Genomic DNA, 20,150 nt, shown 5'->3' with positions numbered 1-20,150 from the left:
ATAACCATGCAGTGACAGAATCAAGAGATGAGGAGCAAAGCTAACTCCTGTATTTAGTAGGGAATACCCCACCCCCGACCACCCAACATCTTCTTTCTTGGCTGCTATCGCAGGAAAGATGGGAAGTGCTGCTTCTCACAGACCATCAGAAACGATTCCACTTGTACTCCTCCCGTGAACACTTTTCTGTATTCTCACACAGGCGCTATCCTGACTGCCAGTGCATCAACTTTGGATCATGGTTTATAATGTCCTTCCCGGCTGCCATTGTTATTCTCCTCTTGTCTTGGATCTGGCTTCAGTGGTTTTTCCTAGGATTCAAGTGAGTACATATTCCATGTTAATCAGGTCTTTATTTATTGGTGTCTGGGTTCCATGTTCTCAGCCCCTCATCCAGGGCTTTTACACCTATTTCATGCATGCTGCATTTCTGTGTTTCTCTTCCCCACAAAACTGATACGTATGAACACATGCATTATGGATACTCTAGAATATCATCTATGGAAGAGATTTTGTAGACAGAAAGTCTATCTTGGTCTCCTCTGATCCTAAGCCATTAAGATATTAATAAGCCAGAAGGACATATGAAGCTCATTATGGTGAGGACCCAACCTGCCTGTTAAAGCAGAATTTTAAGAAATTTTGCTCCTCTCTTTGGTTTAATGTGTGGATTTCCTCAAGCTATCAAGTAACTTTAAACTGTAGCATGCAGAGCTTCCTGTTTCATCCTAACATTGTACTAACATTAACGTGCCCTTGAAAAACTAAAACAAAAATCTGAGAGCATGCTCCGTGGAAAGAACATGGATTGAGAATCAGGAGACCAGGGACAAAGTTGTGGCTTCTCACAAGACAGATGAGTGATCTTTGCAAGTCCTGATCCATTCTCAGTCTCAATATCTTCAACTAAGCCAGTAGAATTTAACCAGAAGACTTAACCAGCTCACTTGCAACTCTGTAATTCTAGTATGGATGGGCCCTAGTTGAATATAGAGAAGTCAAAGTAGGAAACACTGATCAATCAAGAGCCAGAGAATTTGCAGATGTTACCTTGGCTGCGACTGAAGTTAGTGGTTCATAAGTACCAATGAGTTACATGACTCAAATGCCTGCCAAGCATTTCAAATTATGCAGGGTTCTACAGCAAAATCTAAAATGCTGCCTCAGAGATTCAACACATATAACAATACCCACAAAAAAAGGGGAAAGGGCTGTTTATCAAATCTTCAGGATTTTTTTCATGAAGAAACAAACCAATTCAACTTCATTTTTTTTTTTTTTTGGCCACCCTGAGAGGCATTTCCCCAACCAGGGATGGAACTCGAACCCCCTTCAGTGGACGTGCGGAATCTTAACCACTGGACCTCCAGGGAAGTTACTCAACTTTATCTTTATAAGGTTTTATTTAAATAACTTCAAGGACCTATGAATGAAACAGCATGTTATCCACTGCAGGGGAGACTGAAGTCAGCTTTCTGTACTTCCTCTGAATAGCCAAACACTCCTGTGGAGTCATGTTCCATACCCGTGCCCACATTTTCCAAGCTTCATCATGTAAGGACTGATATTCTTCCCTCTCCTTTCCTCTTCCTGGTTTTTCTCCAGAACTGCCAGTTTTGTTAGTAGTCGGGAGATAGTACTGATGGTTTTTTTGAACAATCTATTTGTCCAGATTGCGGGAGCAGCGTGAGGCCGCACTCCCGCTGGAGCCAATGTGTGGAATGTCACTGCCTACGGCAGGTGGGCATCAGAGGGAAGAGGCCAGCTGCATACTAAATGCCCCTTCCTGGAAATCCAGGCCTTTGGGGGTCTATTCAATTGCTCAGGTAACAACACAGGATGCAGGGGACTGGAATCCCAGACCAAAGGAGAAAGCATCTGGTCTCAGACCCCAGCTGTTTTGTTCTTTTTTGGCTACATATAATGACTTTATAAAATATGTAGGCGACCCTTATCATCATTTTGAAGTGGCCCACCACTTAAAAAGGAGAAATTAAGAAGATAATGGGCAGAGGCCCTGAAATGTGTTTCTCCATGATGAAAAACATCCTGTGAAGTGCATATACTAGCCAAGTCCATAAATCATGATCAGTGGCACGTTGAAACAGTCCCCTTGCTGTCCAGTGTTGGTTACACATGGCACAGATTTATGCTCCAGCTAATTTTTCAGTGTCCTTTTTGATCTGCCAGTGTGTTCACCTCCAGAGGTTTTAGATCAACAAACAGAAATGATCAGCCCCTCCCCTGGCCGGCCACCAGACATTCTGATGAGCACATTGGGTATTAACACAGTTAACTCACCCATTATAAATGACCCCAACCTATTTGGGAAGTGAAGCTCATCTGTCAGTGCCACAGGATTTATTTCAATGGAGAGGTTGATGCATTGTCATATGCTTCATCAGTTCCATTGTGAAGGCATTAACCTTCGTTTGTAGCAAAGACACTTTGGATTTTGACTTAACTATTGATTGTCCCCAAGCAAAGTGACAAAGAACATAGGCAGTTTACTGGGTAGAAAACAGTTTCTAAGAAGACTCTTCTTTAAATCTACTTAAAAAAAAATAATTCTATTGATGGCTCTCAAGGTGGTCCACAGGTTAGTTTCTTTTAATGGTAGAATTTATATTCTGACAAGAGGAAAATTTCAAGACTGGCACTAGTCAATCATTTAATGGAGGCTATAAAAATTAAATATTACTTTTTTGATCCTAAATGCAACAATGATCATCTAATCATGTTCATTGGGTGGGGGGTACATGTGGGTGATTATGAATGTGTAGGATGGATGACTTAAGAATTGAGGAATTTCTGCCCCTGCAAAGGTAATAACAGTCCAAACATATCTGAGTAACAGAACTGCAGAAAAATAAATATAACGTGTCTTCATGTGATAACTGCCCTCCTCCCCCAGTCCTCGTCCTATCTACTCTTTCATAAATAGCCATGTTTACCCTCAGCAATTTTACAGAAGAATATGTCGTTGCTTCCTTTCTTTTTTTAAAACTGCTTTATTGAGGTGTGCTTGACATACAAAAAGCTGTAGTTACTAAATGTATACAAAACTTACTGTGTTTGGGGATAAGCATACACCCATGAAACCATCATCAATATCAATGCCATAAACTCATCCATCACTTCCAAAAGTTTATCCCTACCCCTTTTGCTTTTTTCCCCGTCCTTTTGTAATAAAAACTCTTCACGTAAGATCAACCCTCTTAGCAAAATTTTAAGTATATTATTGTTGCTGTTCATCATAGTCTCTATTTGTACAGAGATATCCAGAGCTTGGAGGAGGGCATGGCAACCCACTCCAGTATTCTTGCCTGGAGAATCCCATGGACAGAAGAACTTGGAGGACTATGGTCCATAGGGTTGCAAAGAGTTGGACACGACTGAAGCAACTTAGCACAGAGGCATCCAGAGCTTACTTTTTCTGCATAACTGAAACTTCGTACCCTTTAGCCAACATCTCCTCATTTTCCTCTTCTCCTAACCCTTGGAATATACCATGTTACTCTCTCCTTCTATGTGTTTAACTATTTTAGATTCCACATAGAAGGAAAATCATGCAGTATTTTCTTTTCTGTGTCTGACATTTCATTAAGCATAATGTTCTCCAGGTTCATCCACATTGTAGCATGTATCAGTGCTTCATTCCTTTTCATAGCTAAATAATATTCCACTATATATGTGTGGAATAGTTTTTATTCTTTTTCTTATTCATTTGTCCATCCAAGGACATTTGAGTTGTTTCCATATCTCGACTGTTGTGAATAATGTTGCAATGAACATTTGAATGCAGATATTTATTAAAAATGTAGATGTCAGTTCCCTTTGGATATATACCCACAAATGCTTTCCATACCAACATATAACATAATCTAACTGAGCTACTCATATTTTCCAAAAGATAATCCATGAGAATCTGGCCAGTTTTCCATTTGTTTCTTCCTCTGGAGGGATATTTTTAAATCAAGATTTAGAGCAACACTTCACAAAATGCTGTTCAAGGTTTTGAGGACCCTGGACTTCAGGACAGAAGAATTAGTCACAGGAGAAAGGGGTCACTAAAAGTAAGCAGCTAAAAGAAATAGAGACTGACCGTTACTGTTAGAAGTAAATTGGAAGATTATCTGGTTGATGCCATTAGAACATAAGTAGTAAAGAAATGCAAAGAAAAATGTAATAGAATAGGTTTTATTTCTGAAAATAGACCTAGTTTGGACTCTGTTCATGATCAGTGTATGTGACTTGTGTGCCTAAAGTATAACTGGAGTTTAGCATATTGTGTGAAAATCGATGGATCTAGCAACCAACTATCTTGTAAGCCTGACAAAGCTACTGTAGAGTTAATGAGTCAAGTATTTACTCTGTATGCCAGTGTTTAGAATTACTGCCCACCCCCAAATACATGCTACAGCCCCCATTCTCTAATAATTCTCACTAGTGAGATAAAACTTTTCTATGAAAATTAACAATCACACTTAAGAAATATATTAAAATATTTAACGGTCAGGTATGTAATAAAGTGTTAAATTAGACATGAGTGGCACATAGCAAAATTCCAGTGATGCCAAAGGACTTGGAAGAGCTTAGCAGATGATGTCATGGGAGTTATGGAATGACAGTTAGGCATCGAAAATTAAGCAAACCAGGAAAAAACAGAAAAGAGGGGACAGAAAATTCAGAGAAAGAGGCAGAGGGATAGGCAAAAAGCACAGGTTTTTGTTACTAGCGGGGAGCTTTATATTTTCTGACACTTTCACACACATATCTTCTATAAAGGGAAAATTCTTTAACAAGCTTAATTATTCTTTTTAAATTAATTAATCAATTTTAATTGGAGGATAATTACCTTACAATATTGTGATGGTTTTTGCCATACATCAACATGAATCAGCCATAGGTATACATGTGTGCCCCGGATCCTGAATCCTGGTCCCACCTCCCTCCCCACCATATCCCTCTAGATTGTCCCAGAGCATCGGCTTTGGGCACCCTGCTTCATGCAGCAAACTAGCACTGGTCATCTGTTTTACATATGGTAATATATATGTTTCAATGCTATTCTCTCAAATAATCCCACACTCTTCTTTTTAGCTTTAAGGAGATGTTCCAATGTGGCAAACCCCCAACAGCCAAACAAAAAGCCTGTGCTGCATTTATTAAACAAGAATACCAAAAACTTGGACCAATAAGGTAAGATACACATGCACATGGACACACACACAGAGCGATGCAGCTTATGCTGCAAGTATTTGTTTAAAGACAAATGTGTGCATAATGGTCTATAATGTATTTATTATACTTGCTAAGGGCCCCAAGTGTTCTAACCTTTATCAATATAGCTCCACATGATAAAATACAGACCATGTCTAACTAAAACTTACCAGGTAGAAGGACAAGAAGCTGAAAGGCCCACTGAGGAGTAAAGCCCCTTTCTAACTGCAGATTCTCTTAAATAATTGATACATCCGGTTTTTACAGAGTTTGTGTTCTCCCTGACAACAGTTCAGGGAGCTTCTGCAAATGTTCTGACTGAGAAAATAAATGAAAGGATTGGAATTTTCCCACAGATATCAAGAAATTGTGACCTTAGTCCTCTTCATTGTAATGGCCCTGCTATGGTTCAGCCGAGATCCTGGATTTGTTTCTGGTTGGTCTGCGCTTTTTTCAGAGTAAGCATTACTTGTTATATTTGTCGCCTCCTGTTTTATACTCTGCTTTTCTCCTAAGTGGTTCCTATAACTCTGAAAGACTGTATGAGATTTGCTTTTCTTCCTTTCCATTGAAAAGATTTTTAAAATTCTAATCTTTTCAGGAAAAAAACAGTGATAAAGAATGAAATTTAGGGTAAGGCAGCAAGCCCAGGAACCAAACTGCCCTGTAACTAAGATAAGGCTTCTTCAGACAAGATTATTTTCTTCCTTACAAAATTAGAAGGATGATTTGCAGGAAAGCCATGTTTTAAGATGGTCAGGAGTATAGACCTTGGAGCCGCACTGCTTTGGTTCTGTTCTTGGCTTTTCCACTTACTTCAGGCAAGTCACCTACCTCTCAGTTTCTCCATCTGTAAGCTGAGGCTAATAATAGCACTTAGAATAGTGCTGTATCTTCCCACAAGAAGTGCAATACAAGTGTGCGCTGAATACCACTCAGTGCTTCCTAATAACCTGATATGAATTCATATTCTGTGGTTTTTGCCAACCTGTTTTTATTTCTATGAAGGGTTATTTATTTAGTTCATATTTTGTCTTTTCCTCTGTTGATGTCCATTTTTGTACTATTTCCCTATAAATCTGTCCCTGCCTCTATTTTATAAACAAGGAATTCTCTGAATAAGCAAGAAGACTGACTTTACAAGCTACTGTTAGAAGCTGGGTCAGAGTTAACTTTATCTGTCAGTGATTTATATCCCAGCAGACACTGCTGAGTCATGTGAAGTGAGGGGGAAGATTGTAGAATAATTTGCTAAATTAAGGACCATCCTACATGTTCGTATAAATACCTTGGTTTGAGATTCACGTTTCCAAATCTGTCTTTCACTGAAGTCCTCTGTATCCTAAATTCAGCAGATCTCTGATTTGAACTTCCTGTCTTACATCCCCCCACAAAAATCCATATAGTGGGGGTAGAAACTAAAAATGTTTGAGTCAAATCTATTCTACCCACACGGACTGAAGAAATTCTTGCATCAGAGGCTTCTGGTTATACAGGTATTGCCAACATTTTTTTAAAGCCACCAAGTGTGCTTGCCAATTCCTAGTGAGCACACAAGTGCAACAATTGCAGGGTGGTGCATGTTTTCAAGGATCAGCTGCAGCTTCATAGACTTTTTCTTTCCATTAGGGTGAAAACTTCTCATTTCAAGAAGTCTAAACAAAAGGCAATATCCAATCACTTACAGCAAGCTGTTCATAGCAAACTGTTGTTTAATAGTTTGATTTAAACTTTATGGTTTTGTAATAAGACCTAGACCAACAGAAAAAATGATTCTTTCTCCTTTTAAAAACGCCACTCCGATCATTCTAGGTGGGGAGAGTCCTAAACCCCAATGTGTAAAAACCAAATGAAATCAGACAATGGCGAATAAAAACCAGGCAGAAACCCCAATAGGACATTCAATATAATCAGTTTCTAATTCTCCTCCTTATGGGAGGAAAATGTAACTCAGATGTTTTGTCTGTAGCAGGAAGACAAAGTGTATTTGCTTTGAGGAGGCACCCATGTTGTCTCAAATTCTGAGAGAAAACAATAAGAAAAGAAAAACAGCTTTGAAAGAGGAAAGAATTTGCATATATACATCTAACTGGCAATTATGTTTTTAAATTGCCAGAGCAAATAAAATTTACCTAAGCTTAATATTTTGTAATATTGAGACAACCTTAGTTCATAATAAACTAAATATAAAATGATAATAGCTTAAAAAGTCTTTTAAAGATCAATTATTTCTGTATTTATGGCTTGATTTTATATGAAGTATATATACTCTAGAATATATTTGTAATGTAGAGATTTTAGACATTTAGAGTTTTCAATGCTAGAATGATAAATCAAGATAAATTGCTACCACCTCATGTTTTCATTCCATCTGTTTGAACCTGGAAAGATTTCAATATGTCTTTTCATATAAAACAAAATCAGATTACATGATGCCTGATTTGGCAAATTGCCTAATTTGGCAAAAATCCAACAAAAATTATAACTGAAATAAAAGAAATAAGGAACTATAAAATAATATTGGTAATATTTTTTGACTAAATTATACCAAGGCAGCATTTCACTCCACAATGAAAGAAAATCTATATTTAGGGAAAAAAGACTGCTTTATAAAATTGTCAGATTGAATGAAATAATGGATTTCCTTGATTATCTAGATTGTTCAAGTAAATTACAGGAATAAAAAGCCTCTTTACTATGTGTGCATTGCTGAGTTACAAGGTAGTAAAATAATCTTAGGGTACACACTCTGCTTTTCAGACTCAAAGATTCACTAATTAATATGCTGACTTTTAAAACTGATTTTTAATGATTTCTTCCTGTTTCATTCATATCTGGTCTCCAGGTGCTTCTTAACTGTTGGGGATTCTGGAAACCTGTCTTACTTGCAGGAATGGCATGGTATTTCTAAGACCCCATCTGTTCCTGAATAACTCTTAATTTGTATGGTGATCATCTATGAGCATCTCAAAGCCATTCTGATAATTAATATTCTTGATTGAGTTTCATAGGGTACAAAGCTTCAAATGAGTCTATTTCATTGGTATGATATGGCCAAGGCCTATAAACACAGAAGCAGATGTTCTATCTTAGAAAAACAGATCAGTTCCTTTTCACAATTTACAAAAGAGTTTTAAAAGACTTGGGAAACATCCATGCCTTGCCACAATTCAATAGTAGCCTTTTATAGACAATTATATAGGACTTGGCCTATTGTTTCAACCTCAATGCTTTGTCAATATGATTAAAAGAAATAATCCAGAGAAGAAATTATTTACCAGATCTGTCAGCTTAACCTGAAAGGGAACTTTTGGCCTAGCATATCAACATGTGTAAAATAAGGAGATTTTTAAAAATAAGGAGACCTATGAAAATAATGGGGATGTGGTCTGAGATTTTCATTTTCACTAAGTTTCGTTTTTAGTTGTGAATCCATAGACTTTAGAGCGGATTATCCAGAATAAATAACCAATACCACCACTCCTACTTCTATGCTGTTTCCATAATCAATTGGTGCTTAGTTCATACAAATCCTTGATGGCATTTTTTAACGCACACACTTATCTTTTTTAGGTATCCCGGTTTTGCTACAGATTCAACTGTTGCTTTACTTATAGGACTCCTGTTCTTTCTTATCCCAGCTAAGAGATTGACCAAAACTACGCCTACAGGAGAAACTGGTTGAGTATTATTTATAATTCTGAATGAATTTGACAGAAGAGCAAAAGTACAAAATTCCCTTGGTTTCAGTTAACTTGTAGAACAGAAGGAATGGACATGAACGCAGCTGCTGGTTTACATCTCCTGTTTACACACTGCAACCCCTGTTCAGACCTCACACTTCCTCTCCTCATACGAAGGACCATCTTACTTTGTAGAAGCTAGAAGTAGATTTCTTTACATACCATGGTTAGTTAGAGTTCTGCTATGGGTGATACTATTTGGTCTATCATAAGCTCATTGTCCTGGTCATAATCAGAAATAATCTGATTATTGACAAACACAGGAACAAGAACTTGGAAGTTATACTTCAAGATGAGCCTTTGGTAATAAATGCTGAGGATCTAAAAATGTGAGGAATTTCAAGGGAAGAGTATTTACAGCCTCATAGTAGCCTTGGAAAACATGCAGATCAACCCCACACTTAGCCATAACCTGGTGTCACAGAAGAAAGAAACCATATTCAATGGGAGATTTCATTGTCTTCATAACACATGGACAAGAAAATGTGTCTGCTTATTTGAGTATAAATACACACACACTTCTCATCCATGCCTATGCTTATACTAACACAAAATGTTTTGGGTAATCAAATTCCTATGTTGTCAATATAGGAAGATGGTTTAAAATTGTTTGGAAATAGGCTGGTAGAGTTGTGGGGTTTTGTTGTTTATTCATTCATTATTCATTGACTTATTTGCTGGGATGGAACTGGTTGCCATGCAGTTAGACTGGCCCACTTGACTTCTTGAGTCAGAATAGATGAGTGACTGATGAGTCAGATTTCCAGGACATGATATAAGTAAAAAGTATAGCATAGAAATGAATGCCTTTTGTTCTTCACTTGAGACTAGCATATCTCAAATGTGTTATAAGAAGGTTGTATAATATAGAGCAGAGATTCCCTTGAGACCCCGAGGTCTCTGACCATTGCAATCAAAGCCCTAAGAGCTTGCAGTAGTGTGTTCTGCATGGCTTAACTTCTCTGACCCCTACTTCTGAGTCCTCCTCTCAGAAAGAGCTTTGCCCTCTCCACCATCCCCTCTTTTCTCATTCTTTAACTCCTCTTCTCTGATAAACTGATTCACATTAGGTTTTAAAATGCAAGATAAGACATAAAACGGACTTCCCAGGTGGCTCAGCCTAAAGAATCCACCTACCAATGCAGGAGACATGGGTTCAATCCCTGGGTCGGGAAGATCACCTGGAATAGGAAATGTCAATCCACGCCAGTGTGGATCCACTCCAATCCCATGGACAGAGGAGCCTTGTGGGCTACAGTCCACGGGATCAAAAAAGGGTTGGACACGACTTAGCAACTAAACAACAAGAAGACATAAAACAATCAGTTTTACATGAGAAGAACAGTCAGACATGTTAGTATTTAACAGGATATATGGTCTTAATTCAAGCAGGAAATACCAAAGTTTCCATCAACAATGAGAGTTGGTTTGGTTTAAGTTTGTGGGAAGGAAACAGGAAGAGGACTTCTTAGTAATCTTAAAAGCTTACAATGTAGAAGTTTGCCTGATACACACAAAAGTTAAATGGGCACAAAATCCATGTTCATGGATGACATTATTTCTAAGCAAATCAATGGAGTTATCAGAACCCAAATATCAAGAGAAATCCTTGTGATTATTGCTTTATGAGCATTTTAAGGGTTTCCTGAATAATAAGAAAATTATTTAATCTGAACTTTGAATTATTTTAAACTGAAATTCTGGTGAATCTATCATGACCCTCCTCATGATTTGAGAAAAATAAAATATTCAAATAAATATGAGTGAATGATAATATTCCACAGATTCTGTCGAATCAATGGTGGATTGCAGATAGCCCAATGCACTTGTTACTCATGGTAGGCAAAGATGTTAGTGTAATGAATGAATGAATGAATGAATAGTATTATATATGATGTTATCATTTACCTAATTTTTTTATAATAAAATGCAAAAGAGTTTTCCAAGTTATGGCATTTTTCTTTTTTTATAAGATAATGTTTTACCTAGGCCAGGTAGAAATTATTCAAAGTCCAGATCAAGTTTCCTATATAAGAATAATACAGAAATATTGAAAACTTTTTATGAGATGGCTATTTAAGATAATAAGAAATGTCATATTGTAATATTTAAGCAATGTTTAACTGTAGGACTTTTGTTTTTCAGTTGCTTTTGATTACTCTCCACTGATTACTTGGAAAGAATTCCAGTCATTCATGCCCTGGGATATAGCCATTCTTGTTGGTGGAGGGTTTGCCTTGGCAGATGGCTGTGAGGTAATACTCTGTGTCTAAGATACTTAGCAGTTAACTAAACTATTCAAAAGAAGGACACAAGGACAGTCAAGCTTTTGGAATGCTCAACTTCAATCCATCATTGTAATGATGCAGATTTTAGTAGCCAAGCAGTAACTATACCACACAGATGAGGTGAGTCCAGAGTTCAAGAATTTCTGTGAGCATAAATCATCATGTTTATGATGTCTCAGCATATCAAGAGAAAAATAAATATAATTCTTAATCCATGAAATAGGATTAGAAGAGAAGCTTAATAAGAAAAATAACATGTAAAAGTCACTTATATAGAGACTCCTTGTAAAACATTTTTTTTTGTTTACACCCTTACCTTATCTCATGATGAATTTAAGTAGCTCTCAGATTTCTCTGCAATTATGTGCTCTGCTAAGTTGCTTCAGTCATGACTCTTTGCGACACTATGAACTGTAGCCTGCCAGACTCCTCTGTCCATGGGATTCTCTAGGCAAGAATACTGAAGTATGTCATGGTCCTAATATTTCCAAAGAAAAATGAGAAACAATAGAACTGCATTACATTACTTGTTACATATTAAATACATTAAAATTACTTCATATATGCTTATTCAATGAAGTCCAGAAAGAATTTCACATAGCCGTGTTTAATATTTATTATGTCTAATTTTAGGAGGGCTTCCCTGGTGGCTCAGCTGGTAAAGAATCCACCTACAATGCAGGAGACCCCAGTTCAATTCCTGGGTTGGGAAGATTCACTGAAGAAGGGAACGGTTACCCACTCCAGTATCCTGGCCTGGAGAATTCCATGGACTGTATAGTGTAATTTTAGGAAGAAATGAAATCATCATGAGAAATAAAGTTGGCTATTTCTTTGGCCCATCATCTATGCAGCTGATATAAAGTAAAAGTCTGGGGAAACCTTTGTCCCTTGAAATTGCCCTGGTTATAGGGTTGCTAGAAGAGGAATATCTTACCCTGAAATGCCATAAAAATTCTCTACTCTTTAATTATTCTGGACTTAGTAGCCTTCCATGAAACACTCAAAACTCATGAAAATTCCATTTCCTTATTCAGGCATCAAAGTAAAAGCAATGGTGAGAGAAATATCAGGTCCAGCCCTTCAATTTCCCTAAAGTTAAATTTTTCTGTTTTTCAAGACAAATAGGTACCTGTTCTGTCCTATTCTTGACAGTCTAAGGAAAGACTGTGTTTTGCTTCTGACTTTATTGTCAGTTTTTCCGTATGAGATTTGGATACTGAGTTTTCAGCAATTTGGTAATACATGAAAGTCTTAAAAATTGTGTTAACTCTGAGCGCCATTTGACTTGCTTCATAGACTGTTCAAGTACAAATGATAACAATAGAAGACAAAGGTACTTTTCTACTAGCTCAGTAGTAATGAGATCTGGTTTCTCAGAATAAATAACTTCCATTCCTGTATCGGTTAATTTGAATTGTGAGGAAGTCAGAATCAGCAATTTCAGTATTGATGTCAATATGTTCATCTCTCCTTCCCAGAATATCTGTCACTCAAAGTGGTTTTAAAAGCATTGGCCAGACCCTAAAATTGCAGTAGAAGGAAATTATAAGGTGTGGACTTAGACTGATTCACTAGATTCTCTCTCTGGAAGAAGTAGGGAAACCTTAGAGGGGCTCTACTTGGCTGTGAAAATCGTAGCACAAAGCCTCAGATTTCTGTGGGATGCCCAAAATCACCCTGCCTCTGAGTGGTCAGCTTGAAGCCATGAGCACAATGATATGATCTCAGTGGCTTCCTGAGGTGAAGGACTGTATGTGATGTAATCTTCTCCAACTGCATCTAATCTTACCTAATAAGATTAGGTAATCTAATTTTATCTAATACATAGGTAAAATCCATTCTAATTTTACCTAATACATAGGTAAAATCCATTATTTAAATATTGATGTATTTAAAGAAGAATTTGTGCTAATGTGATTTAAATGGCAAATAGTCTTTTTCACTGGAAAATCAAAACCCCAAACAAAAATATAAGTCAAAACTAGAAATAATATACATAACATCTGGTTATCAGATCTGGGGATGTTTTTGCCAGCTTCTGATCTTGTCATTAGAGCCTTTCTGATGTCCATACTACTTTGTCATGCGTGTACGAATTCACACATGCAGGAACTCAGTGAAATCTCACAAATGGAGGATTGTCCCTTCCATTTGTAGGAGAAAAACAGAATAACATATCTGTTCATCTGAGTGTGACTGATTTTCCTGTATTATGTACAGTGTATCTAAGGTCTAAACATCAGGCTTCTAAAGAACCCACTGGAAGCCACAGGAAATGGAGCAATAATTATTTGTACATCCAGAATTCTAAAAAGGTTGATATATCAAAGTAATGTGAAAAGAAAAGAAAGAGGTTTTCAGACATGCAGAGACTAAAGAAATTTACTTTCCAGGCACCGATTATCAGGAAGTTACAAAAGATGTGGTCCTGTGGGCCATCAACACAAAGAAGTTAACAAGACAGGATTCCCATAGCAGAAAGAGGTGAAGGGGATCCATAAGTAATGTAGTGAATAGAAGTCTCTTTATAACAGTAAAGTAGATCTAAAGAGCAACTAGTCCCAGTGTAGCAAGAGGAGGAAATATTCCAAAATCGACATCTCCATTAGGGAAAATTAAAAAGAACAATTACCTGAAATGTCTATCTACTTGTGAGGAGTTTTCTGCTTTTACTGGAAAGTGTACTGGAGGATTAGTGATGGGTGCTTAAAAAACTAAGCAAGCAGAAGAATAGGGAAGTCATTTCTGGGAAAAACAAACAAAAACTAAAACAAAACAGCTAAAGCAATCACAGTACACTAAGTGGCTCAGTTGTGAACCATATTCATATGATCATAATGGCAACATTTAAATATTGACTTAACCTAAAATGTTGATATATGAATTTAAGGGAAAGGGGAACAGGGACAGGAAATGTATGTATGATGGAAGGTTTTAGAAAACTGAATTTTCGTGTACATATTAGAACATCAGTGTTTCATCCCTGGGTCAAGAAGATCCCTTGGAGTAGGAAATGGCAGCCTGCTGTAGTGTTCTTGCCTGGAAAATCCCACAGGCAAAGGAGCCTGTCAGGCTATAGTCCAAGCAGTTGCAAAGAGTCAGACACAACTGAGCAAGCATGCTTGCTCCAAATAATGTCTAAATTTGAAAATTTAGAAATATGAAAAAGTAGAATTTTGTAAAATAGCTATCATAAACATAAACGTAGGAATAAATAGCTAATGTGAATGAAAGTTGTTGCCTCTGAGGAACACAGCTTAAACGTGGGAAGAGGAAGACCAGAAAAGATGCTCCTTTTCTTAAAGGCCTGTAGTACTACATGGCTTTTTATACCCATATATAGTAATTAGATAGAATTAAAACTTAACTGAAAAAAATGGGGGAAGACAATCCAAACTTCCTAAAGCTTGTTAGTGGTGTTAAAATAAGAATAACTAAGAACTTCACAATGTCATAGTCACCCAGATCTAACAAACCAGAGGAAAATATGAAAGATTAAAATGATAATTTAGAAACAGAGTCCTTAGGTCAAATAATGCTTTTTAATATATTTAAATTGTCTGATTAAATGAATTATTAATGAATAACACATATTGCAAATTTCTTTTTTAGGAGTCAGGACTATCTAAGTGGATAGGAAATAAATTATCTCCTCTAGGTTCATTACCAGTCTGGCTAATAATTTTGATATCTTCTCTGCTCGTCACATCTTTAACAGAGGTAGCCAGCAATCCAGCTACCATTACCCTTCTTCTTCCAATACTATCTCCATTGGTGAGTATTTCATTTATCCTATTTACTCTCTTCATTGAAAGAATAGTGTTCTACTTTGTGTGTTCTCATATTGTGGTGTAGAATCATTTGGGGCCTGAATTGTTCCCCATAGGGAACTTACAAGGTGGTCCTTATTCACATTGGTATTTTCTCAGGAGACCTCAACTCAGGAGAACTCTTTTCTTCCATGTTCAAGCAGCAGAATCTTAAGAGAACCCTCTACCTTCTTTCTGACGATAGTTTTCCTTTACAGATAAATGGGAGGGTCAACCCAGACCCTTTCTAGCTCTAGAAGATTTTGGGATTCAGTGCTTCCTGACAACTTTCATATTTAGATCTCTAACACTGATACTTCTCCCTCCAGAAGATGTCTTGATGTTTTGAGAAGCACTTGATATAAGTGATTTGCAAGGGAATAAAAAGCCAGGTTTACACCTCGGGCTTCAAGCTTGAATGTCTCCGACACAGCTCTGTACAGCCTAAGAAAAATGTTAAAAGATAAGTAAGAAGCAGATTTGCAAAGAGAGAGGGGAAAACTGTCTCTCTTCTCCACAACTAGATGGCAATTACGAGAAATAGCTTCAACCAAAATGTTTTTCTTCCCTGGGCAGATGATTTTGGTGAAAGGAAAACACTTCAGATGCAGAAAGATTGCCCTTCTGGAGTTGTTCTGCTACCAGCTCAAGGTGCAGACATTGGCATTCTCGAGTGGCTTCCGATTAGAAAAGAAATGCAGGCAGGTGAATGTTAGTGAAATACAATTTGGAATTTTTCAGGGCTTTATTTCTCAACAGGGAGCAGTTAAATAATTAAGAATAGTAGTAACTCTTCTGTGATGATCCCTGAGTAAATTTTAAATTATATAACTCACAGAGGCAGTAAGTTAATGGAATGATGAGAAACTTTGGAGCCAAAGGAACCTGAGAGCCTACTAAGCTCTAATTGCTTGCCAGCTATGTTTTTGGATCCGTTTACTTTACAGATTACTTTAGCCTCTGTGGACCTCAGGTTCTTCATCTGCTATTTGGGGCTATAATTATCATCTCTTAAGGCTGTAGTGAAAATTAAGTTGTATTTACAAATATATGAAGTTATTATATTATGCTATACATTATATACCATTAAACTTTATATGTATATATAAATATATAACTTTAATATATTATAAATAATATATTATATATAAATATATAATATAACTGTATATATATATATATATATATATACACACATATATATTTGAGATTCCCTGGTAGCTCAGTTGGTAAAGAATCTGCCTACAATGCAGGAGACCCCAGTTCAATTCCTGGGTTGGGAAGATCCCCTGGAGAAGGGATAGGCTACCCACTCCAGTATTCTGGTATTCTGGCCTGGAGAATTTCATGGAGGGTCACAAAGAGTCGGACATGACTGAGCAACTTTCACTTTCATATATAAATACTTACATATTATGTAGTAACGTATATAAACAGCATGGCACTTAGCACTAGATAAACAGTTGCTGTTTTCATTTTGTTTCTGAAATAAATGATACTTCACTTTCTTAATGAACTGAGTTATAATGCTTAAATGGATATCGATCACCATATAAACAACCAAAAGAAGATACGTTTTCTAAAAAATTTTAAAAAGTTTAATTATGTGTATAATTTTGTCTTTATATTTCAACTTGCTTCTGGGAAATTTATTATAATAATTTTGCTCATTTTGATGCCTATCTCAAAATTTTACTTAGACTCCCTTTTATCTTTTCCAACAGGCTGAAGCCATTCACGTCAACCCTCTTTATATTTTGTTACCTTCTACTCTGTGTACCTCGTTTGCATTCCTCCTACCAGTAGCAAACCCACCCAATGCTATTGTTTTTTCATATGGCCATCTAAAAGTTATGGACATGGTGAGTGAACTGAAAGAATGCTATCAGGTCCAGTAGACATTATTTTGTGATGTCTTGGGTTTTCTATCCTTTTATAAACTAATCAACTGCTAGGAAATGTATAGTTTGAGTCCTGCTTTGAATGTGAGTGCATGTGACTGGCCCTAGAATTGTTTTTAAGAGTGATAACCTGGAGCAAACATGCCATTAATATTTACAGTCACAAATACAGAGATACTGAATGCCCCAGTAATACACTGGAAGAGGAAGAGAGCATAGAATATACTCAACACGATGGTTTAAGCTTAGGGCTTGTCAAGATCAGGATCCAACTTGACCTGGCCAAATAGAAGTAGGGTTAATGAAATTTAGCAATCAAGCACTATGGTTTTCTATCACAAATATTTACACAACTGACATTTGCTCTGAATAAAATGTTGGGCTTAGTGCCTGACTGATGGAAAGTCATCTTTCTTTTTCTGATTCTAATAGTGACACCTGAAATAAAATGAAATGAAGTGAAATTAGCATAGCAAGGAATAATAGAAAATGTAAGTGACAAAATGTGCACATTTTGCCAAATACAAAAGTCATGGTAGTGAAGAACTAGTTTGAGAATATCTTGGTCTTCTCTCAAACTTGATCACCCACTTCTGAACCAAACCAAGCAAGAATATAACTAAAGGCTCTTCAGTGAGCCTGCTGTGCAAATGCAGTTCCAAGTTAAGCCCCAGTTCCTTCCTCCTACACAGATTGCTGTTCCTAAGCCCCTGTAACATAAAAATTCTGTAAATGCCTCTATGCAGATGTCACATAATTTACTTTGGGCTTAAAAATGTGCATAATATACAATATAAACAATGTGCTAGGTTTGTGAATTTAAAAAAAAAAAACAAGATTCTAAAATAAATGAGTGGCTTGCATGGACAGAAACTCTATAATATTCATTGCTAGGCATCCCATTTTGCCTTGGGGCTTCAGAGAATGCTGAGATAGGCAAGCTTTCTCTGTAAATATCCAGGGAGTAAATATTTGAGACTCTGGGCCATAGAGGGTCTCTGTAACAACTACTGCATCATAAAAGTAGCCAACAAAAGCATGTACACAAATGGTCAAAATTGTGGTCCCAGGAAACTTGGTTTACAAAGCAGTTTATGGGCAGGAGTTGGCCAATATCTGCAATTTGAGATGGTTTAGTGGATACCAGAATAATGACATCAGAGCTAGAAGAAGGGGAACTTTGAGAAAGATGGGTAGAAGAGATATTAGATCTCTGGTAAGAGAATCCTGAAATGAATATGAAGGATTCAGTTTTCATATAGTGACCTGAAACATATTCACTGAAATACCAAACCACAAAACTCAAATCTTGATTTGACCTGAATTGGCAGATTTTTTAAGGGATTTTTCTCTAATTCAGTACATTCCTAAGAGAAACTTCTCTGATGCTGTCCAACTAAATGACATTTAGTTGGGAACAGATTCTTTTTTGGCATAAATGGAAGGACTTGTCTTATGAAACAAATAATTGATACCAGTCACTTAAGATGCATGTAAATCTGCATATGCCTTCTGCAACAGTATTCCAATTCTCCCAATTTGTTTTGTTTTGTTTTAGTTTTTTTGAGACTAACATTCAAGCTCTTTCATATTCAAGGTTAAAGCTGGACTTGGCGTTAATATTGTGGGTGTTGCTGTGGTGATGCTTGGCATGTTTACCTGGATTGTACCTATGTTTGACCTCCACACTTATCCTTCCTGGGCTCCTCCAATTAGTAATGAGACAACGCCATGACAAGCATGACTATTCTGTGGTGAGTTTTGGAAACCACTAAAAAGCCTTCACTGCAAACTTTGGCTCTAGAAAATTGATGATTCTTAAATCAGTCCTGGTGTAGTTGCTGTAGTTCCAGTGAACACCAAAAAATCTGTTTTAAGATGCAACCAAGAGCATCTGTGTGCCTTCATCAAGAAGCCTTCAGTTGAGATTTCGCTTAAGGACCATATGCATCCTACTTCATCACAAGAATAATTTATAACTTGACCTTCAAAGAAATGAGGTCATTTGCTCCATCTTACACTTTGGGTTCAGTGTAACATTTCAGATGTCCATTTATTATTTCAAAAACTTTCCATGAAGCTAGAAATAGGAAATAAAATACACAAGTTAATTAGGTACTTGTATAAATCATTTCTGTAGTGGTCTATAGTGTTGTCCAAGGGAATTTCCTGAAAAAAAAAAATCAAAGCTGTGGTTATCTACTGGTGCAAAAGAAAAGTTAAATTTAAATAAGGTGTACATCCCATCATCTAAAAAATATTCCAATCAGATTACTTTTGATATAGCCATGTAGTATAACAATTGAAAGTAAATATATATATATATATATATATATATATATATATATATATAACTGAACCCACTAAACAACAGAAAACAGATAAGAATTTCCACTTGACTTTATGGTTCATACTTGTATGATCTCAGTGCACTGAGAAATGCATTTTGTTGCTCTACGGCTAAGGCTTGCTATGATTCCCACTAGCACACTATAGTTAGAAAAGAAAGCTAACCAGTATAAAACTATTAACACATTTGTCTATTAGTGTAGCAGTTTTGCTTAAGCCTTTATTTTATTTCATAGTTTTCTGTGATTGTGGGTTTCAGTCTGTCTGCCCTATTTCATAGCTACGTAATGTCATACGTAAAAACAAAAAGATTCAGAAATTTACATGAATTATCACTGTTTCTACAAGTTTAGAAAAAAGTCATATAATTCCAATCCATTACATCAATATTGAAAAGAAATACCAGAGGAAAATTAAAGAATAAAAGTTGAAACTGTTGATATATTCACAAAAGAGAAAAATAAGTTATCTATGGGGAAACCAAAATGGAAAAAGAACTGAACATTTAAACAAAAGTAAGAAGAAAATAGTCTCCTAGCATTCGGCATATGAAAGATCAAGGTCTATTGGCATTCTAAAATTAAACTAAAAGGAAACAATTCACAAAGGCAAAAGAAATGTGTACAGTTAGGAAAATATGGAAAAATTAAAACAGAACAATTCTCATGTTAAAATAAAATAGAAGACAAGGTTAAAACACACCTTTAATAGCTTCTTTAATTTTCAAAGTAGTCCTCAGAGATGGTTTGTTTTTTGTGTGTGTGTAAATAACATTATTTATAGTTATTCTTGAAAATTAAATATGATAAAGAGGGTCTTTTAAGTTATACATTT

The 20,150-nt window shown here is 36.4% G+C and overlaps 1 protein-coding gene across 1 annotated transcript in view; it reads left to right on the top strand.

Annotated features, from left to right (window-relative positions):
- SLC13A1 (solute carrier family 13 member 1) overlaps positions 1-20,150 on the top strand; it is an 88,844-nt gene that overhangs the window by 43,560 nt on the left and 25,134 nt on the right. The window contains exons 8-15 of the mRNA XM_070787132.1: positions 203-322; positions 5,104-5,202; positions 5,580-5,681; positions 8,797-8,903; positions 11,112-11,221; positions 14,870-15,031; positions 16,791-16,928; positions 18,565-18,721. Coding sequence (XP_070643233.1) covers positions 203-322; positions 5,104-5,202; positions 5,580-5,681; positions 8,797-8,903; positions 11,112-11,221; positions 14,870-15,031; positions 16,791-16,928; positions 18,565-18,702 — 976 coding nt within the window. The 3' untranslated portion in view covers positions 18,703-18,721. The remainder of the gene's footprint in view (positions 1-202; positions 323-5,103; positions 5,203-5,579; positions 5,682-8,796; positions 8,904-11,111; positions 11,222-14,869; positions 15,032-16,790; positions 16,929-18,564; positions 18,722-20,150) is intronic.

The sequence above is a fragment of the Bos indicus genome, chromosome 4, assembly GCF_029378745.1.
Source record: "Bos indicus isolate NIAB-ARS_2022 breed Sahiwal x Tharparkar chromosome 4, NIAB-ARS_B.indTharparkar_mat_pri_1.0, whole genome shotgun sequence".
Taxonomy (NCBI): Eukaryota; Metazoa; Chordata; class Mammalia; order Artiodactyla; family Bovidae; genus Bos; species Bos indicus.
Note: the sequence above shows the minus strand (reverse complement) of the source record. Positions and strands in the feature narration are given on the sequence as shown.